At 35.1% G+C, this 21,865-nt stretch overlaps 1 protein-coding gene and 1 pseudogene across 1 annotated transcript; both read right to left on the bottom strand.

Annotated features, from left to right (window-relative positions):
* Positions 1 to 6,123: 6,123 nt before the first annotated feature.
* On the bottom strand, positions 6,124 to 7,662 carry LOC139875548 (uncharacterized). Its single transcript, XM_071862883.1, has one exon. It carries the CDS (start codon positions 7,660 to 7,662, stop codon positions 6,124 to 6,126), a length of 1,539 nt encoding a protein of 512 aa, XP_071718984.1.
* Positions 7,663 to 9,721: 2,059 nt separating this feature from the next.
* Positions 9,722 to 18,885, bottom strand: LOC139877872 (probable E3 ubiquitin-protein ligase ARI8; annotated as a pseudogene).
* Between the last annotated feature and the right edge of the window lie 2,980 nt (positions 18,886 to 21,865).

Here is a 21,865-nt window from a genome sequence, read left to right as displayed (position 1 = left end):
TGCAGCAGTAGTATTGGCTCCAGTAGCAGGATTATCTCTCTTCTTAGGGCAATTTGGACTAATGTGTCCCTTTTCCCCACAAGTATAACAAGTAGGAGGAGCTTTAGCAGGAACAATAGATTTATTCTTTGGAGGAGTCCTACACGTCTTAGCTACGTGTCCCACTTTCTTACACAACGAACAAGTGGCAGTGCACTGCCCCGGGTGATGCCTTTCACAACGAACACAAAAAGGATAAGTGCCCTTATAATTCGTACTTGTACTATCCATAAGCTTTTTACTAACATTCTGATTTGAACCTTGAGACGGCTCAAACTTCCTCTTACCATCATTACCCTTGGTTTCAACTTGCTTATTGGCCGACGCCCTTCTTCTCTTGGCCAACATGAGATTTTGTGCCATGAGAATCACAGCATCCAAAGTAACCTTCTCAGCAGCAATAACATTCCCTTGAACATCCTCGGGAAGACCTTCAATATACCGCTCAATTCTTCTAGCTTCAGTAGGAAACATTTCAGGACATAGAGTAGAAAGCTCCAGATAACGATTGGTATAATTCTCAATGTCAGTACCCTTGACCCTGAGTTCCCAGAACTCAGCTTCAAGCTTCTGAACTTGACTCCTTGGGCAGAATTTGTTGACCATCATACTTTTGAGTTCGTCCCATGGAATTGCATTAGCATTATCAATTCCTACGGACTTGGCATAAGCAGTCCACCAAGTTAAAGCATTACCACCCAACGAGCTAGTGGCATACTTTACTCGATCATCATCACCACAGTTGCAAATACGGAAAATAGATTCCATCTTTTCGAACCAACGAACTAGTTCGACAGCTTCTTCGTTTCCCTTAAAAGCGGGAGGGTGACAGTTTGTAAAGTCCTTGTAGGAACAAGGTTTTGGTTGAGTATTAGCATGATTAGCTTGGGCGTTGCCTTGGGCAGCAGCGAGTAACTGTTGGAATTGCTCAGTAGTTAACACAACGTTGTTAACGGTAGGTGCAGCTGAACGAACCATGATGTCACTACATAAAAGTGAACATATGTTTGATAAGTTTAACAAGTTATAAGTTTGAGTAATCACAAGTATGAATAAACTAAAGTATTGATATCGCATGATATTAATAAAACACTTTATATTATTAGAACGAGGCATTAAATAAGCCTTTATTACACGATTCGGAAATAGAAATTGTTTAAGGCACAGCCTTTACATAGATGGAAAATAGGAAAAATAACTAGGAAATATTAAGATTGAAGTAGTCTTCATATTTCGTCTCCAACCTTCTTCATAAACTCCTCAACTTTCTCATTTTTCGACTTTTGTTTCTCATAGAGATACTCGAAGTTGTCATAAAGGTTGGTAACACGACTGTTTACGGCATTAGTGTTGTACTCTCTTATGGCAAGTTGTTCGTCGACTCGACCTTTCTCCATTTTCATTCGGACATCAACATCCTCCTTGAGGTAAGCAAGTGATTGCTTTCCCCAGCGAGTGTTGCGTTCTTCCTCGCACTTTAGCATCAGCAACTCCTTTCTTAGCTCGACGTTTTCTTTCATAAGTTTCTTCATTCGACGATCCACTCTTTCCATGTGGCGAAGTAGACCTCCAATGTTTCTCTCGGTATCGTTTCGTAATCTCATGATTTCATACTTAGGACCATCATAAAAAGGAGATCGGGCTCTCTTCCTTGATGGACCAATTTCTTCATGCCGTTTTCCCTTATCTTGGGTTCTCGGAGTTGGGTAGTATTGAGGAGACCCATGTGAATCTAAAATAGTATTCGGGCTATAATTCAGCGGTGGTGAAGCAGGATTATAAAGAGGACTTCGAACTGGTCTCGAAGTTGAAGAGTGTCCAACACCTACTTCGGTGGTAGGGTTGTGAGTTGCTTTGTTGGACTTGTTAACGCTTGAGCTTGACATCCTATCATTAGGAAAGAGACCTTGATTAGAATCTTTGAGTCAAGTTTATTAAAGCATAATTGTTAAGATTATACGACAATCCTAAGTGCTTTAAGTCCAAGGCAGGAAAGGTTATAGTTTCCTAGATTGCTAAGGCACCCTAGCTAACAAGTAAGGCACACATAAAAATGCAATCCTGGTTCTCTATAACAGCCTGGTTTGCTCTGATACCAATCTGTCACACCCCCAGTTAGGGCCTGGGTGAAATGTGACTTAATATCAAATCAACCAACATATTATAATATACGAGAACAATACTAAATGATAAAACAAACTTTATTGAGCACGCAGCGGAAAATGAAACGTAGTTACAATGATAGGAATAACAATAATGGAAATGTTCACATGCAGAAGTAATAAATGCGATATCTCTTGATCCTATGTCCAAGTAGCATCACATAAGCAGTAAGTATAAGAGCTTGAATCAAACAGCACCTGAGACAAAAACATGCTAAAGTGTCAACCAAAAGGTTGAGTGAAGTTCATAGGTTTAACAAATAAGTTTGACCGTTTGTTTTAGACCACAAGATTTAATTTGTAAGGTTGATCTCCCGCAGGATCAAAAAGTTATGCCAGTGCGTGATATTTAGACTAAACGTTCAAGTTTGCCCCATGACAAGTTAGTTCTACTTGTCGGTTTAATTTCATTATCAAGCAATACAAAGATAACATCAAATGTATCGGGGACGTTACTCCCGATAGGCCTACCCCCAATAAATAAGCATGCCGCAGCACTTAAAAATATCACTGTAGGGACTTAGTCGGACATAGCCGGGTATAGCATAGTTTTAGCAGTTGGTACTTGTGTCTAAATTGTAAATAGTAAAAGCAGCATGTGTCTCACCCCAAATAAGTTAAATAAGTTTGCTAGCAATAAAGAGTGGGGCTATGAATTCACCTTAGTAAGTAGAGAGAGAGTTATTCCTCGGAATAAAGAGTTGAACGAGTGAGCAGGAAAGTCAACCTATTGACATTTAAGAGTAGTTAAGTGTTTTGCCCATGTTTAAGTTTAAGTATGTGTTTAAGTATAGTTTGTTTTACTAAGTTTCTATTCCTAGTAAGTTACTATTTTTATAATGTTTCCATTTTTAAAAAGTTTCTTATTTTACTAAGTTTCTATGACTATAGAGTTTCTACTTTTATGAGTGTTTTTCATTTTAGGATACTTGCCGTATTAGATAAGCTTCCAATCACCCCTTTCCCTTCGAATGGCTAATTTAGATCTAGGGGCTTGAGCCATAGGACCCTTTAAATCGGAAGTCCAAACCCTCTGCCTAGAATCTCGTAGAAACCATTCGTCAAGAAAGTTCGAAGATCTATACATCTCTAATACATATCCCAAAATATTTTTGTGCTACAATATAAGTAGTAGGTTATAGGTGCTAGTAATAGTAATAGTGTATACATGTTAAGTACTAGTATAAGTAGTATTAGGGTTTAAGGTTTTAATATGTATATGTATATATAATTCGTATATATACATAAAAATATATTTTTTTTTACATGTATATATGTATATATAAATCTAGGAGTGTTTATGTATATACTTATGAATAACAAGTTTATAATATGAATATGAATTAACAAAGATTAAAGTTTATGTAAATAGTTTAGGGTTTATGTTATACCTTTGAAGATTCAAGATAATTAACAAAGAAAAGATGAACACGATGAAGATGGAAGATCAAAGCCTTAAAAATCTTGAAGAACTCCTTGAAGATTCTTGAAGAACACGAAGAACAAGCTTGAAGATCCGAATACCACAAGAGAGGGAGAGGGAGAGATTGTTTTTGAGAGAGGATTTTGGTGTGATTTGTGAATGAGAAACTAGGAGTTTATATAGTGCAAGTATTAGAGTGTTAGTCAACATAAGGATGTTCTAATTAATGATTTTATTTTATTTTATAATTTTTAGTCAACAATAGGTGGTACTAGTTTATATATATATTATTTTAATTTTTAGTCAACATAAGGATGTAATTGTTTAAGATTCTTTAGTCTCATTATTATTACTATTATTACTATTATTATTTTTTACATTTACTACATGATAAGTATTATTTTCTTTTTACTAATTCATGACTTGTATATATTTAGTTCTCAATTGTTTTATTATTTATATAAATGTCAATTTTTATTTATTACTTATAGGTTATCAGTTATAATATTACATAAATGCATAAATTTTAATTAGCAGTGAGTGTCGACTAACAGTTTATTATTTTCATCTTTTATTAACTTGTCAATTATTGCACAAAGTTAATTAATATGTTTTCTAACTCTTAACACTTAACAATTGTTGATTAAAGTTTGATCATTAATTTTTAATTATATTGTTTGGGCATTTAATATTGAAAAAATATAGAATGGAAAAATGAGGGTCGTTATAGTTTGTTAATGTTAATATAAAGATTTACAATTGGGCGTCCCTATAAATTACCATATACACTCAATCGGACACGATGGGCGGGGTATTTATATGTACGAATAATCGTTCATTTAACCGGACACGGGAATGGATTAATAGCCACTAGAATAATTAAAACAGGGGTGAAATTACATTCAAGGGTAATTGGTGTAATTGTTAACAAAGTAGTAAAACCTTGGTTTACACGCAGTCGATAACCTGGTGTATTCATTAAACAAAGTATTAAAACCTTGTTACAATTCGAATCCCCAATTAGTTGGAATATTTAACTTCGGGTATAAGAATAATTTGATGAGGACACTCGCACTTTATATTTATGACTGATGGACTGTTATGGACAAAAACCAGACGGACATATTAAATAATCCAGGACAAAGGACAATTAACCCATGGGCATAAAACTAAAATCAACACGTCAAACATCATGATTACGGAAGTTTAAATAAGCATAATTCTTTTATTTCATATTTAATTTCCTTTATTTTATATTTAATTGCATTTCTAATTATCGCACTTTTATTTATTGTTATTTAATCGCACTTTTAATTATCGTACTTTTTAATTATCGCAATTTTATTTTATCGCACTTTTATTATTCGCAATTTCATTATCGTTATTTACTTTACGCTTTAAATTAAGTCTTTTATTTATTTAATATTTTACATTAGGTTTTAACTGCGACTAAAGTCTTAAAATCGATAAACCGGTCATTAAACGGTAAAAACCCCCCTTTATAATAATAATATTACTTATATATATGTTTGTATTTTTATAAAAGTAAATTAATATAGCGTTGAGCTTTGTTTAAAGATTTCCCTGTGGAACGAACCGGACTTACTAAAAACTACACTACTGTACGATTAGGTACACTGCCTATAAGTGTTGTAGCAAGGTTTAAGTATATCCATTCTATAAATAAATAAATATCTTGTGTAAAATTGTATCGTATTTAATAGTGTTTCCTTGTAAAAATTAATAACTATTTTATATACACCTCGCGTAACATCAGCCGTCAATAACAGTTTTGGTCGGGTCGTTACAGTTATACTAGCTTGCGATATTGGAGGTTATTAGCTTGATACTTGAGATGGTTTGCTAATTATGTTGCTAGCATGTATGCGGTATGTGAGTAAGTGTATGCAAGTAGGTACATTATATATGTATATGTATAATTATTGCATTCACTAAGCCTCGGCTTACCCCTCTCGTTGTTTACCTTTTTACAGGTATTTTGTTATGAAGCTAGCTAGTTGTTAGACTAGATGCATAGGAGCGCTTGGGCTCGAAGGGGTAGCTTTTGGTTATATGGACGCGGATTGGGGATTTGGTAGTCTCCGGGATTATGCTCTTGGTATTGGGTTGGGTTATAGAGTCCTAATCCGTCTAAAGAATTAAATGGGTTGAAATCGTTACATTATTTGTAAAACGGGTCATTGTGGGCCCGGTGTTGTAAAACTTATGTTTATTGTGGAAATATCTTAATTTTACTTAATATGATGTGTTGTGAAAGTCGTTTCGTTTTAAAAGTGTCGGGAAGCGGGTTTTCCACTCGCGTGAAATTGAAAAAACTGATCAGTCCACTTTAGTTCATTTGGACGCCGTCCAAATGCTTGGGACGTCGTCCTGTCTTTCAATACTGGACGCCGTCCAGATAACTGGACGCCGTCCAGATACACTGCCTTACAAATTTTTTTTTTTTAGGCGTATTTTTGGTAAAACGATGTCGGGTTGTTACATTTTGGTTGTAGGATGAATGATGTAGAGTCCATCACAGAGAATCCCATGGGCAACTTTCTTGTTGTTGTCCTGAAATATGCACTCAAAGTGAGTGAAATTCACATTAATTTGTGATTGATGTGTGATTGTGCTAATAGACAGAAGGTTGTAAGTGAATGTGGGAATATAGAAAACATTGTGAAGTGTGAGAGTTGGTGTTAATTTGACAGATCCAGTGGTGAATACTTTAATTGTGTGTTTGTTAGGAAGGTGGACTAGAATAGGTGTGGTATGATGTTGAATGTTGTGCATTTGATGTAAGGAAATGGAAATGTGATCTGTAGCCCCACTGTCTATAACCCAAACATTGTCAAAATTTGAGAAAATAGAAGCAACAAAAGAAATTATACCCTCATGTGGCTGAATTTGGGAAGTCTGTTGCATCATCAGCATCATTTGATTAAGTTGATTTTGTAACTGATCCATCCTTGCAGCTATGACATCATTTGAAGATGATCCCACTTGTGGTGGATCCTGTTGAAGGGTTGGAGTAATAGCTGCATTGTCAACAAAAACAGTATTAATAGTTTTAGGTTTGTTGAAAGAAGCTTTTAGTGGAAATTTTCCATGCAGTGGGTGTCCTGGTGGATAGCCAATGTTCTTGTAGCATTCCTCTTTTGTGTGCCCCTCTCTAAAGCAGGTACCACACTTGACTCCAGGTTTGAAGCTTGATCTTCTGTCAGAAGTGCTGGTTGAGGGAGTTTTATTGAACCTTTGGTAAGTGTTGTTGTTGAACTGTCTAGGTCCATTTCCAGTAAAAGACATGATTGCTGGAGTGACTGGAGTAGGTAAGATCCCTTCTCTTTGCTTTTCTTCCTGCTTGATCATACCATAAGCCTTTGCAGTGCTTGGCAAAGGCTGCATTAGCAAGATTTGACCTCGAATATTGGAGTAGCTGTCATCAAGTCCCATTAAGAAAGTAATGAGTCTCTTCCTTTGTTCACGTTCTCCATTGAGTCTGCCATTGGCACATGTGCAGGTGCAGATACACATGTATGGAGCTTCAAGTGCATCTGTTTCATCCCAGTAACCTTTGAGCTTGTGATAGTAAATCTCTATGGAGCTGTTATTCTGTTTGAGCTGTGCAATATCATGAGCTAATTGATAGATTCTATGACCATCAATTTGTGAATAATGCTCATGTAGTTCATGCCAGAGATGATGTGCAGAGTTGATGAAACTTAAGCTATTACTAATTTCTTCTGTGACAGTGTTTAAAATCCATGAAATAATCATGTCATTGTTCCTCTCCCATAGTGCTCGAAGAGGTGATGTGATTTCTGGTTCTTTGTATTCCTTTGTGATGATTTTGAGCTTGTTTTTGGCATTAAGTGCAATCATCATAGATCGTTTCCAACTGCTATAGTTATCTGAACCGGTTAGCTTCTTCGAGATGAGTATGATGCCTGGATGATCATTTTGATGTAAGTAAAGAGGATGATTGCTTGAATTTGTGTCTTCTGTGTTGAGATCTGTAGCAGTTGTAGTCGCCATGGTTGATTTAGGTTAGCAGATGCTTTGATCAATTTTGTGTTGTTGTTGATGAATGTTTTGGAAGATTTTGTGATTTTAGGGTTAATGATTGTTATTATATGTGAAATGGAGAAGAAGATTGTGATAGTTGTTATGAATTTTGGTTGCGGAATTTAATCATACACCTTGTGTGCATGATTGTGTGTGAATTTTGGTGGATCGTTGTTGATTATCTGATACCATAAAGTGATTTGCAGAAGATGAAGATAGAAGAAGATGAAGATAGAGAGAGAAAATTGTATTCTTTTCACTTAATCCAAATGGGATCCAATGTACAGTATATAAAGAGTAGAGTACTGGTAATTGCTACAGCTATAACAAGTACCAGAAAATAACAAACTATCTAACTAACTATTCTGCACGTGAGTAAAATCAATATCTACATGGATTTACAATCAACTAAGTATTGGTGATGTTTGATGTAGGCTGCAGAGAGTGAGTCTGATGTGGTCTTGCATATGGCTTGTACAGTGTGCATATCAGTTTGACCTTTAGCTTGACTTGCTTGACCTGTAGCATGACCTGTATTATGGAAAGGTGTTGTGGATACACCTTTAACATTCTTCAAAATCCATAATTTCTAAACCGTTTTCAGTACTAGAATATGATAAACAAGATGAATGTTCATCACTGCTATCGGTTATCCAAGAAATATTAGATGAAGATTCGGATTTTTTAATCGAAAACCCAATTAGAATCATAGTGAAAAATGGAGAATTTAGGGGAATGAGTACCGCAAGTCTCTGAAAAACATATAGCCGAAGTGTTCATGGACTCGTTCTTGATTGATACCAACCAAGAAACTACATCGTATTCTTCTTCTTGTTCTTCTTCTTGCTCTTCTTCTTGTTCTTGATCATGGAGAACTAAAGATGCTTCTTTGATAGGATTCAATCGAGAACCATCGAAGAATGTGATCATAGATGGTGAAGAAATGCATATTTCAAGGCCTGAATGAGCTTCAAAATAAAATGAAGTTGATGCATTACTCGAAGATAAGGGATCATTAGGCGATTCTGACATCCTCGGTCGATCCTGATTTGGAAAAAATTTCTGAATAAAGATTTAAATCAACAGTGTGTTGTTAATGTGAGCGCAACTGCTGAATACAGTTGTGATTTTTTGAAGTTTCATAGAGTATTACATTAGGCTGAAAATGGATGATTAAATAACTAACTTTGAAAGTGAATGAGAAACTAATGAAGAAAAGAGCATTTTGAATTGTTCATAGCAGATTTAACAGCTTTGCTAACAGACGTGGTGTTCAATAAATTTAAGACTAAACAATAATAAAAACTAGTTTGATGACATGAAGTCACTGAAATTGTCAACATGAATAGAATTTTTGGAAGTGATATGCTTAGCATTTAGTTTTTTTAAGGAAAAATATAATATAATTATAATTATATTATAGTAATATATAATAACATTTAATAAATGAATGATTTTTTTTTCTTTTTTTTTCTGGCGATAATAACGAAAATTCATATAGAAACGATATAGTTTTTCAAAAGAAACGCCCTCAACAAGGAATACAAATAAACGAGGGCAACGGAGAAGCTAGTACCTAGAAAACAACTAACTAAATGAAAACTATTTAAAAACGAGTCTCCCCTAACAACCCAATAAACGTTAAATTATAAATTGTTTTACATTCAATACACGTTAAACAAATTACTTTTTTTTTTTTTTTTTTTTGGGGGGGACAATTTGTATCTGACTAAAGGTTATCCAGTGACTGTTTCTGTTTGTGGCAATCTCAATATATTCTACAATGACATTACCCGGTGGAATAAGTAGCTAATACTATTGAGAAAACTAATGTTGAGGAAAAAAAGAAAGAAAAAAAAAAAACGTGTATTTCAAGAGTGATAACCTTGTAAAAAAAGTAAGCAATGCACATTTTTCTTTTTTTTAGAGTTTGTTTTTCTACAATTGGTCGTAGACACTCTTTTATTCCAAGAACAACATATTGTCTTCACTTGGTTTCAGATTTTTTCCCCCTAAAAACTCCATTACAAACTAAACGAAAAACCTCATTATAAGTTAACACAAATCATCCACAACCACTTCAATTCAAAACATCAACCATCAATTTACATCTCAGACAATTAGACCAAGTCAACAAAACAAACCGTCGTGACCATTAAACCATGCACCCAGGTGTTACCTAGGGTAGCATATAAATATATACATCAAGTACCCACATTACCACCTATAACGATTCCAATTTTGCAACAAACTGGATCCTTTCGATCTTTGTGTCAAGGCGTAACGTGTAGTGAATTTCCACTAACCGTGAATAATTATCGAGCTGTTTTCACCTACGTGTGTTGCATATATGGCATGCGGTGACGTTCTTTGGGTTCATAAATGTGCACTGATCACATGACCACCCTGTTGAGTCATCGATTCGGCTTGCGGGGTCCACCTTTAGAGGGACCCTTTTCCTTTGCCACCTTTAGGCTTGCTTGGTCCAGCAACGTCTTTTGAGCTACTCGTTTTGCTTGATGCTGCGTGTGAATCCACGTCAGAAAGTCCATTCTCTAGTGCTCTCACTAAGTTCTCAAAGTAGGTTCGTGTGACACTGTTAGATTGCATAAAACACGTGCTTATTAGAAAACTATATCTCTATTTAAACGTAAGGTAAAAACGGTATAAATGAAATATTTTATATGATAAAAGTATAAGCAACGTTGAAAAACACACGAGACAGAGACGAGTCGGTCAGGACCTTGAATGGTCAAGTCGAGACAAGGTCAAGACAGACGTTGACCAACATTGACATTTAATAAACATGTATCGTGCAAATCTTTGGTAGTTGGTTTTAGAAGTACAACCTCTAAAAGTAATGATGACTTCAACCCACTCGATGATGATCATATTGATCTGAGTTATGTCATGTACAATTGTAATGACATAGTTTTTCTTATCATATCTAACATTCTAACTTGAAAGAAATATATGGAAGAGATATTTTTAAGTGGACCCAACCCAACCTGACTCGACCCATACGAAAATGTACCCATTTTAATGTGTTAAGCCCACTCACCTCTACCTATAGCACAAATGAGCATAAGATGCATTGGTTTTACTAAACTGAAGAAAAGGGACATTTTGTAAAAGAGCATCCCCATGTTTACCTAGTTATGAAAAAAGACCAACTAAAAAGTACTCCCTCTGTCCCATCTTTATTGTCAACGAACAAAAAACACCTAGTTTAAGAAATATCATTATTACATAGTACTTTTTGTCAGCTTTCAGCTTTACCCTTTACTTTTTACCTATCTTTCTGTGTTACATGCATACATTAAGGGCATGAACAAATTTACCTTATTATTTTTATTTATTTATGGAAGTGGACAGTTAATTTGGGACATCCCAAAATGAAATACTAGACAATAAATCAGAGATTGAAGGGACTATAATTTATTTTTTTCTAATTTGACTTTGACATACTTTGACCGACTCGGACTTTGACCCGACTTTTACAACAGTGAATGTAATACACAAATTACCTAGTCAAATTGGTCAACTTTATTTGAAATACCAAGAAATCGTCTTGAGGTGTTTCATCATTACTAAGGTAAGTAAGTAGTTCCTTCTCCGCACATTGATGAAGCCTTTCTAAGCCAGCTTCTGCTTCACCTGCAACATATAATTCATATTAACTCGATTCGTACGTCTTAAAAACAGTTTGAAAAATTCAACATACCTTGTAAGTACTCAAAAAAATCTCTCTTTGCAGTTTCATGGTCGGGTATATAATACCCGTATGCATATGTCCATTTTAACACTCGCCTGCATTCAACTATCTGCAGTAGTAAAGGGCAATACAAATGTTATTTAACATGTCATACCTAAAAAAACTAGCCTAGATGTTTACAAAGAAATAAAACAAATTCACATGAGTACATAACCATATTAATATCTTTAATATTGGTTGGTTAGAATTTAGTACATGCACAGGTACTCAAAATTAAGACAGTGGAATTACCTGCAACCATGCCTCTATAATAAATTTCAAACGTGTTTCGGGTAGCTTTTGCTTCTCACTGAGTTTTGCAAGCTGAAAAAGAGATATGAACAGATTCATATATATATATATATAGGCAAAAGATTATATCCATATTATAACCACTGTCGTAAAAGTCCCTGATTACTCCCAAATAATCCCCAATTGTTCCTTTTTAAGTACATGTCGATCCGATTTTTCAAAAGCCATTTAACATAATTTTGAAAGGAATAATCGGATCGACATGTCGTAAGATTATGTTTATGTTTATGGTTTTCTACCATATTTACACATAATTTTGAAATTTATTATTAAAATGTATAAAAAAAAAAATCCAATCCGTTTAATCCCCGAGTTGCCAAAACCAAATTCTCGACCGAGTGCTCCCCGAGTAGCAAGTTTTGCAACCTTGACTATAGTATAATAATTGTGATTGTGATACTGCATGCCGTACCGTAATTTTTTTTTCATTTTATCAACAAAAAAAACTAATTTGCTAACAAGTAATAACATGTTGTAGCCTGATTCAACATTTATACTTGAACTACGAGGAGAGGATCAATCATCGAAAGAAAGGGTACACCATCTCCCAAACTACTACATTTCGACAACGCTTTACGGATATTAGATATGAAATTAAAGGGAATAACAATAGTCTTCTAACAAAGCTGAGTTCTCAGGATTGCAAGTGAACACTTAAGCATGTCCCATTCGATATTTAAAACTCACGACAGGATGTCGTAAATACTTGACACACACTACATTAAAAGAGTTTTGTCCTCTACTTGAGTAATAGCAAGTTGTACATCATATTGAAAGAAAATAGAACCCATAAAGCTTGTGGCAAGGCTAACCTAATGTGTGTGTATACCTGGAGTTTGTAACTATAATAGGATGCTTACTAATGAGGATGAAATGTAGATATATTCGGAATGATTGGAAAATTTGATGCACGTTTAACCGGTAAATATTGTCACCGTAAATGTGATTATTTTAGCCATTCAAAACATTTTTTTTCTTTACTTTTTGAATTAATATCTCCTATAGATGTAATGAATCGTGACTCACCCAGCCCCAAAATTTCAATACTTCTAAAATTAAAGAGAATGAGTAAAGGCATCACATGACAAGAGTTACAATTGTGATTTTCAATGCAATGCTCAACCACTTAACTATACTCTTTGTTGTTTTATTGTCTTGGCACAAATTGTGCCAAAGTTTTACAACACTAGTAGTCTAACATTAACGAAAGCAAAGATAGATGGTATATATTAATTGAAGAAATTCAATGGCCCACTCCCTGATCATCGCGCCCCAGCACCTATTTGATAAACAGTTTACGTGCCAAACAAATAAAGCTATAAACACTTGGGAACAATTGAAAACAACGTAGTTCAATATAGTAATGGTCATGCTACAAGTTAGAGACTTATGCCACTTATTACAAAATAGTGCCCCCTCAAGGAAAAAAGTATTTAGATGGGTAACTTTTAGTCTAAAAAAACCACCAATTCTTCACGTACCTCTTAGTTCAACATATATTGGAAAATAAAAACACTAATGCTTGTCATCGATGCCTTGAGTAGGTCTTCTAGCAAGAGCACTTTCCGCTCTAACATTTCATATTCTTCTTGTAATGAAAATAGTCGCTCACCTCTTTCTTCTACAGACACGTTAAGTCTTTATGTTGTTAGCAACTTTGTCTTTAGTGACATGATAATGGTTGACATCGAATCATTTACACCTGCATCCACCAAGTTTTTGACCTTATCCACTCTCTCCATTAGAGAATCAAAGTCCTGACTAAATATTCATGAAGTTCATCTGACCTTTGATCCTCTAATTGAAAGAGTAGATACAGTTAAAAGCATATTGGATGGTGTAATTACTGCCATCATAGCCAATAAAGACAAAGTTGCTGACAACAAAAAGGCTTAACATACGTGTAGATGAAAAGGTGGACTACTATTAACATTGCAAAAAGAATATGACAAGCTAGAGGGAAAAGTACTATTGTTAAAAGACCTACTCAAGGTAGTGATAGATTAGCAATAATGTTTTTGTTTGTCAAGATTTGTTAGACTGACACTTCGACATGAAACAAAGGGACATGTATTGAGATTTTTGTTAAGACTAAGAGTTATCTATCAAAAGACTATTTCCTGGAAGGGGCACAATTCATATTTTGTAATAATTAAAATTAGTCTCTTAAGTTGTAGCAAGATCATCACTATATTGAACTACGTTGTGTTAAAAGTGTTCGATGTATGTATATCTTTATACATAAACCGTTTATACATAACGAGGCAGCCAAAACGCAAAAAGGGATAAAAAGAAGGGGTATTGAATTTCGCGAATTAATATATATCTTCTATTTTTGAATTGATTGGAGTTAGTCTGCCAGTGCCGGTGTTTACGAGACATTGGCATAATTGGTGTCTACCAGTGTTGTGAAACTTAGGCGAAATTGGTGCTATGACAATATAAGAACAAAGAGTTAAACTAAGTGCATGAGCACCACAATGGAAATCAGAATTGTAACTCTTGTCATGTCATGCCGATGCTAGTTCTCTTTAACTTTTGGTGGAGAAAAAGACACTATGTCACGATACGTGACATCCATATATCCATATCCATATAAGAGATTATTCCAAAAAGAAAAGAGAAAAACATTTTTAATTAGGGGTGTGCATAGTAGAACCGGACCAACTAGTTCGGTTCGGTTATGTCACGAGTCCCAATTTGTAATAAAAAGATAGACCGAGAACCAGACCATATGTTTTCAGTCCGGTTCGGTTATTTTAGTGTTATTTTCGGGTTCGATCCAGTTCGGTCCGAACCAAAGAGGAAAAATGTAGACCGAGGACCGGATCTAAATAGCTCAATTCGGTTTGGGAATCGCTCGATTCCTCATTTGCGGTTCGGTTCTTCGGTTCTTCCTGAACCATACAAACCCTTAATTTTAATGGTCGACATAATTACATTTTGAGTGACAATATCTACCAATTAAACGTGCATCAACCATAAAATTTATCAGATTTCCAATCATTTATGAATATATTCACGTCATTGTTAGTAGCTATTGAATGACTTCCATTGCTCTCACAGATTATACATACGATACTTACTAAAGAGAAGTACCGGTTATACTTGCGATTAGAAACATAAACTATCAACTAGTCAATGGAATCAAGGCTAAAAATATCATTAACTAAACTAATTAATCCGAATCATTAAATGACGTTATTCAAGGCCTAACAAATATTTATAGACATGCCAATGATGCAAAATGGATACCCCAATATTCTCTCTTACTATAAAGAGGTAGCAAAACTTAGGTGATTTATGAAATCGACATTCATGTAATGCCTGTGATACGACCCCTTATCATTAGTATATTTACAGTTCTTATTAGTTTAGTACGGAGTATTTATCAAGTTAGTTATAGAAGTTTAATAGACCTTTTATTAATGGCTTTAAGTTAGAAAAATAGTAGGGATTATTTTTTTTCGAAATAGAAAAAAAAAAAGAAATAAAATCAAATTACTAACTTACATGAACAGTTTGCATCTGTTTCAAATCCGCTAGTGCTTTTTGCCTTGACTGTCATTGAAAAATAAAATAAAAATGTAAGTATATATCAAATACATGAACTTTCTGTTGGATAACCATGGTGTCCTAATTATGACTAACAAAATCCACGAGCCCAACGTAGATTCACAAACGAATATTTATATCAACATATGCATGATCTAGGTATTAAATAAATTTTAAAGTTAAGTTAAATTTGCAGAAATTTGGCTGTTTTAAAAGCTCAAATATTTTTAAGAGATCATAGAATGACAACAATAAGACCATTATTTTATTTTAAGACATATATAGAAATAGGCATACCGATTGGTTTGTAGCCCAGCGTTCATAATAATGAGTGTATCTCTCTAGAGAATTTTTTGCCATCTCTCTTCGACGTTCAGCTTCATCATACTGCAAAATTTATACAAGTCAAAGGTCAAGAATTTAAGATGCAAAAATGGCAATGCCAAATTTTTTTGCAGAAAAATAAGATAATTTCGTTACCGCTCCCTCTTGCTTTGCTGATTCATAACGATTGCAAGCATAAAAGCCACCCGTTCTCTCCCCATGGTCTGACCATTGACCAAGGCAAAGCCTACATGTACAAGTTTTAAAAATATTAATTAAAGTTATACAAAACAGCACAAACAAACAAAATAGGAGCTATAAAAACCTAGAGGTGGCAAAATAAGAGTTTCAAAACAAGAGTGATATTTTCAAATTTCGTTCGGGTACTCTTTGGGCAACTTTCAACCAGTCTCACTCTAGCTGTGTTTTCTAGGTTTATCCGATTTAACCGTGAAAAATGAATTATGAACAAATTCAGCCCAATTAATAACAATAATGGGTTTGAAAAAAAAAAGTAAGAGATATCATCAAGAAAGGTAATCAACACAATACATGAAACCAAATCGTACCAGCAAAATTCGTATTTGCACGGGGGATTGCAAGTCATGTGCATACAACCTTGGTTCTTCTCAATTGGACGTTTACACTTTGGGCAAGGCTTAGAATTAGCTAGAATCCTGTAAGGCATTACATCAGCATCAAAATTCAAAATTTAGGAATTATAAAATTATAAAATATGGAATAAACCATGAAACAAGCTTTGAGGTTAAAGGATCATAATGTTTGAACATTTACCAATTCATATTTTCAGACTCCGCGCTGTTTTTCATTATCCATTTTGACACGGTTTCACAATCCACGGGTCGATGAGCTTCTTCTGTACACTGTACCCGCAGAGTAACAAACTTTATAATCTATAAAAGTAAATATAAATATTTCATAAAAACTTGAAAATTAACTCTAAATACTCACATTCCAACAAAAGCTGTACGAACAATTGCACGTTACATCATATCTTCCACTTCCATGTTCAAACTCAATGGCGAAAACACATCCAGGTGCAGGACACCACTTTGTCTATAAACATAGTCATAAAATTATGATTATACATATACATACATACATAGAAATGACTTGTTTTTATTCTCGAATAGGGGGGAAAGATTGTCTACATCTCACCTCCCCCGTACACCACTTATGTGTAGTATTGGGTTTTGTTGTTGTTATTGTTGTATACATACATATATACATACACTTGACAAGATTGTAAAAAGCAGTAAATCGAAATGACGCCATATGATGGTTTGATTAAAATATACATAGTACCTTTTTATTGTCCTCAATATAAGATCTAAGAAGGTAACGTCTATACTTTTTCTTATCATCATCTGGAGTCAACATGTTGACCAAATCTACACCAACTGCAGCACCACAAGATGGCGTGGGACATCTCAACGTCAAACATCCGGGACCATCGTTGATAGATGTGCTTATGTAGGCTACCACAACCAATACGAACATTAAACATGGAATATAGTTATTTTACGTGTAAGCATATATAGATACAAACCTCTCCAGCATGTATTACAGAAAGGATGGCCACATGCAGCTGAACTAATCTTATCAAGTGGATAAGATTCAAAGCAGATTCCACAACACACCTTAGAAAAACACACAAAAAAAGTAATTATATAACGTGAAAAAAAGAAGTAGAAAACCAAATTATCTGAAGGTACGCAACGGAGTGATTTAGATGTGGCCAGATAAGAAGAAGAAAGTGTTGGCTGATGAATGTAAACACTTTCTACGCAAAGCTTTTTACTTTATTAAGTTTACACGGTGTACTGAATATTATTAAAACGATTTATCATTTTGTATTTCTTAATTTTTTTTTAATGGGAATCTTAAAGAAACTGTGAATTTCGGGTACACTAAAGACAACAATCGAGGGGCACCCTTTATTTTTGCCTCGTTAGAAATAAAACAAAATAAGCATTCCATAAACTGAAATGATAAACAAAAAAAACCATTCAAAATAACGGGTCGGAATAACCACCACTACCATAACTTATTTACCCAAACAATTACCTCCTCAGCTTTTGGTGGCTTAAAATCTGTTTTGTTTAGAAGACCAACAGCCTTCCTAACTTCGTCTTCATTAGCAAACCATGCTTCGTGAACATTGTTAACATTCCTGCAGGGAACAAAACCAGCTTAAAAATATAATACACAACCCCAAAAGAACGTCAAAAGGTCAATTAATCGAAAAAGTCAAAAGGCTTAAATGCCTTACCAATTATAACGGCGCAAAAGAATGCACGCATCATCTCTTGAAATTGATAAAACTGAGACAATTTGTGTGATATCATCTTCTTGACATTGGCGTATATCATCTTCCGTCAAGACATTATAATTTTTCTAAAAGAAGGATAGAAGTTAAAATTATATAATCATCCATTAACCTTAATCAACCATATATCTAATTATAATTCTAAAAGTCCCAATAATCAATTTAAAGCTGCACATCCAAAACCATAATTTAAATCACAAAATCTGAATATCCTTTATAAGGCCTTTTCTGTTGTACAATATTAACCTTACTAACACTAGCAACCTAATAATCATTAAAGCTGTTATCTTTACAACAAACTTATTGTAATTGAAACAATAACCGGAATATTGCATAAAATCACAAGTAAACAGATACAAGAATAATTATAATTAATATGATAATTATACATATCAATATACCTGCAACCGACTAACTGGAGCCTCATCAAAACCATCATCATCATTATCTACAAGACCATAAACATCATTATTATCATCATCGCTATCCATCGCATCACCGCTATAATAATCTTCATCATATGAATAAACATCGTTCGCATCATGCATATCATCATCCGAATCCATCGTAAGAACAAAAAACCTTAACCTTATTATAATTACAAACTGGTGACCAAGGGTTTTAGTCGGTTAAATTATCAACAAATTGATGATTATAGATACAATATATACTGATTCAACAAAGAACAGCGATCGATTAGTGACGTAATTTAGGGAAATAAAGATGAATTATGGAAATTAGGGTTTATGATAAATCTATAATTTATATACGATCAGGTATGTCGGTCTACGCAATTACAACAAGAGATGGGTTATTATAATTATAATCGAATCGCATATTCATTTGATCTTTGATTATTGCGATTGCAGCCCTAATTTGGTAACATCAGAAAGTAACGACATGAACCAGATAAATATAAATACGTATAAGAATTCGTAGGTAATACGAATACGAATTCGTAAATAAGTTGGTGTATCCTATATCATATTTTCATTTGACTCACTGTATTTATTAAAAATTGCATTTTTAGTCACTATAATTTTTTTTCTTGCATCTTTAATCATTGAGGTTTCAAAAATATCAATTTTAGTCACAGAGATTCACTGACATGAATTAGGACCGTTAAGACATATCATGTGCTGGTCACGTGAGGGGCATTTTCGTCAAATCGTCTATTAATTTGATGTATGCGTGCTTATTTCCCTTTTTAATGGGAGGTGATCCCCACACACCGCTTTTTGATCCATGTACACTTTTGTCTCATCAACTCACAGTTATGTCCTTAGATTAATCTTCGGAGTTGAACTTATATATTATTATAGTAAATATAAATAAGGGTAAATAGGTAATTAGATGTAAATGGATCAAAAAGTGGTGTGTGAGGATCACCTCCCCTCTGTAATTCATATCAAACACGAATTACAAACCACTTCGAATTCCAAAAGCCCTAAATCATTCAAACCTAATTTCTAACAACCATCAAAAATCATTGAACCACAAATTCTCAATCAGAATGGAGAGTCCCACACTTGAAAGGTTGTACATGATTCAAGACACAGATGAAGGTGATGTTGGTTTAGTTTATGGGCACGATTCCACGTCATTTACGATAAAGCTGCACCATGGTGGGTATTTTTTAGATTCACCTAGAAGAAAATACTTAAATGGTAAGATTAATTATGCGAATTGCATCGAAAATGACACATTTTCTGCGATCGAAGTTATTGATATGATTGAAGACTTAGGTTACCCTGGTAAGAATATAATTATTTTCCATTTTTTGAGACCAAATACTTCATGATTATGGTTTAGAAGCATTAGGCAGTGATGAGGATGTTCTAAATATGATACGGTACGTTAGGGAACATAAAAAAATTTGGGTTTATGCTGAATATGGAAAAACCACTTGATACAAACGTTTTAGCCCTAAAGGTGTTGTTATAGAGAAGATTGTCGAGGATGTTGAAATGCCTACTAAAAAGGTGAAAATGTGAAAACCCATGTGTACACAAGAAACTACTTTTAGATTGGCATGAGGTTGAAAGAGAACCAAGTCATGTTAATGAGCATAACACTAGCACACAAGAGAGTGTTGTTTTGAATGACAATCAAGTTGAGAGGCCTGTAGTAGATGAGGTACAAACCGAAATGAAGTACATTATAGAAATAATGAGCCTAAAGTAGATGAGGTACAAACTGAAATGCATGAAACAGATGAAATAGATCATGGAAATGATGAGCCTGAAATAGATGAGGTAAATGATGATGATGAAGACATTGTGGATGAAGATAATACAGCAGTTGATGTTGAAGTGGACATGAGAGATCTTAAATTCTTTCTTGATGTTAATGTGGTTTATGCTGAATGATGATACACATAATGATCCATCTCAGAAAGGCACGCTATTAACAGCATTCCGGCTAGAATACATCCGGCGTGAACCATCCCGGATAAAGACTAGCCGGAACGCTACGTGAGGTTCCAACACGGACGAATGAGCAGTTTACCGACATCACCTAACCGGATGCAAAGACATTGAGAAGCAAATAACCATGTCATCACATAAAAAGGCCTGCTAGACCATGAACGTCGGGCACCCAACCTTTACCAAGTCACTTATATAACCGGCAACAATCTTGCCCGGTCATAATACTACCGTGAAGAAACACTTATGATAAACGTCAAGCAAAACCTTCTCGCCTGAACAAAGAGCAAGACATCTACCCGTCACGATCTAGATGGATCTACCACACTCTCGGAACTACCATGTCTTCCCGGTTTAGGTGTCCCGGCCCGGCACAAGCACACCATCCCGGAACAAGCACGTTGTCCCGGAACAAGCACACCATCCCGAAATAAGCACGTTGTCCTGGAACAAGCACGTTGTCCCGGAACAAGTGCACTATCCCGAAACAAGCACATGATCCCCGAGCAAGCAAACAAACAAGCTACACGCCACATCAGCCCACGAATATAGGAAAGTTTGTTAGGATCTGCTCGTTATTCCCATGAAAGGGACAGGTGCCACGTCAACCCTCGGGATTAGCAAAGTTTGTTATGACCATGAAAGGGACATGTGCCACATCACCATTCCCTCATAACACCTATAAATACACGAACACGATCATTCATTCAACAACACTGGATGCATTAACGTTACTATGCCCAAATTAATTACGGTAACGTCTCTCCAGCTGATAATACAATTCCGATAAAGATTTCGATCGATATCGGCACAGGAAGAAACATTTAAGATTCCAGTCCCCTGCCGAATATCGGCACATAAAGTGATGGCGATACCAAGGTTGCCGCCAATATGCATGGCTAACTGAGCTCCTTGTGCAGGCTGCACCACCGGCGTACAAGCATTCTCTTTCACAACCTACCATCCAAGGCACTGCACTTGAGAATCTGTTTGCTCTGATCACCGGTAATAAAGTAACGCGGCCGGTTAAGATGTCGGCTACCAGCCAAAAGCTTTGCGAACGAATCGCCGGCTGCATTCTTCCCGCTAGCATCGTCATACCGGTCACTTTGGGGGTGTACAATGGAACTACTGACCTGAATGATTTCCTGAAAATCTTTAAGGGTGCCATGAAAACCCAACATTGGAGTGATGAGGTGGCATGCCATCTCTCTCTGACTGTCCTGCAGTCTGCTGCCAGAAAATGGTTCGCTAAACTGCCACCAAATGGCATCACGTGTTTCACAGACCTACGGAAAAATTTTCTCATGTAATATCAAAACCTTCGCCGGCACACATTTACACACCTGTATGCCCATGAAATACCAATGTATCGGGAGGAGAAAATTGAAAGCTTCGTCACAAGATACATGCTGGAGTGCCAAAAAAATCTCAGGGCTCTCGAAAACACAG

Source organism: Rutidosis leptorrhynchoides, chromosome 11 (genome assembly GCF_046630445.1).
Source record: "Rutidosis leptorrhynchoides isolate AG116_Rl617_1_P2 chromosome 11, CSIRO_AGI_Rlap_v1, whole genome shotgun sequence".
NCBI classification, from domain to species: Eukaryota; Viridiplantae; Streptophyta; class Magnoliopsida; order Asterales; family Asteraceae; genus Rutidosis; species Rutidosis leptorrhynchoides.
The sequence above is the reverse complement of the archived record's forward strand: the minus strand, read 5'-3'. Positions and strand labels throughout refer to the sequence as shown.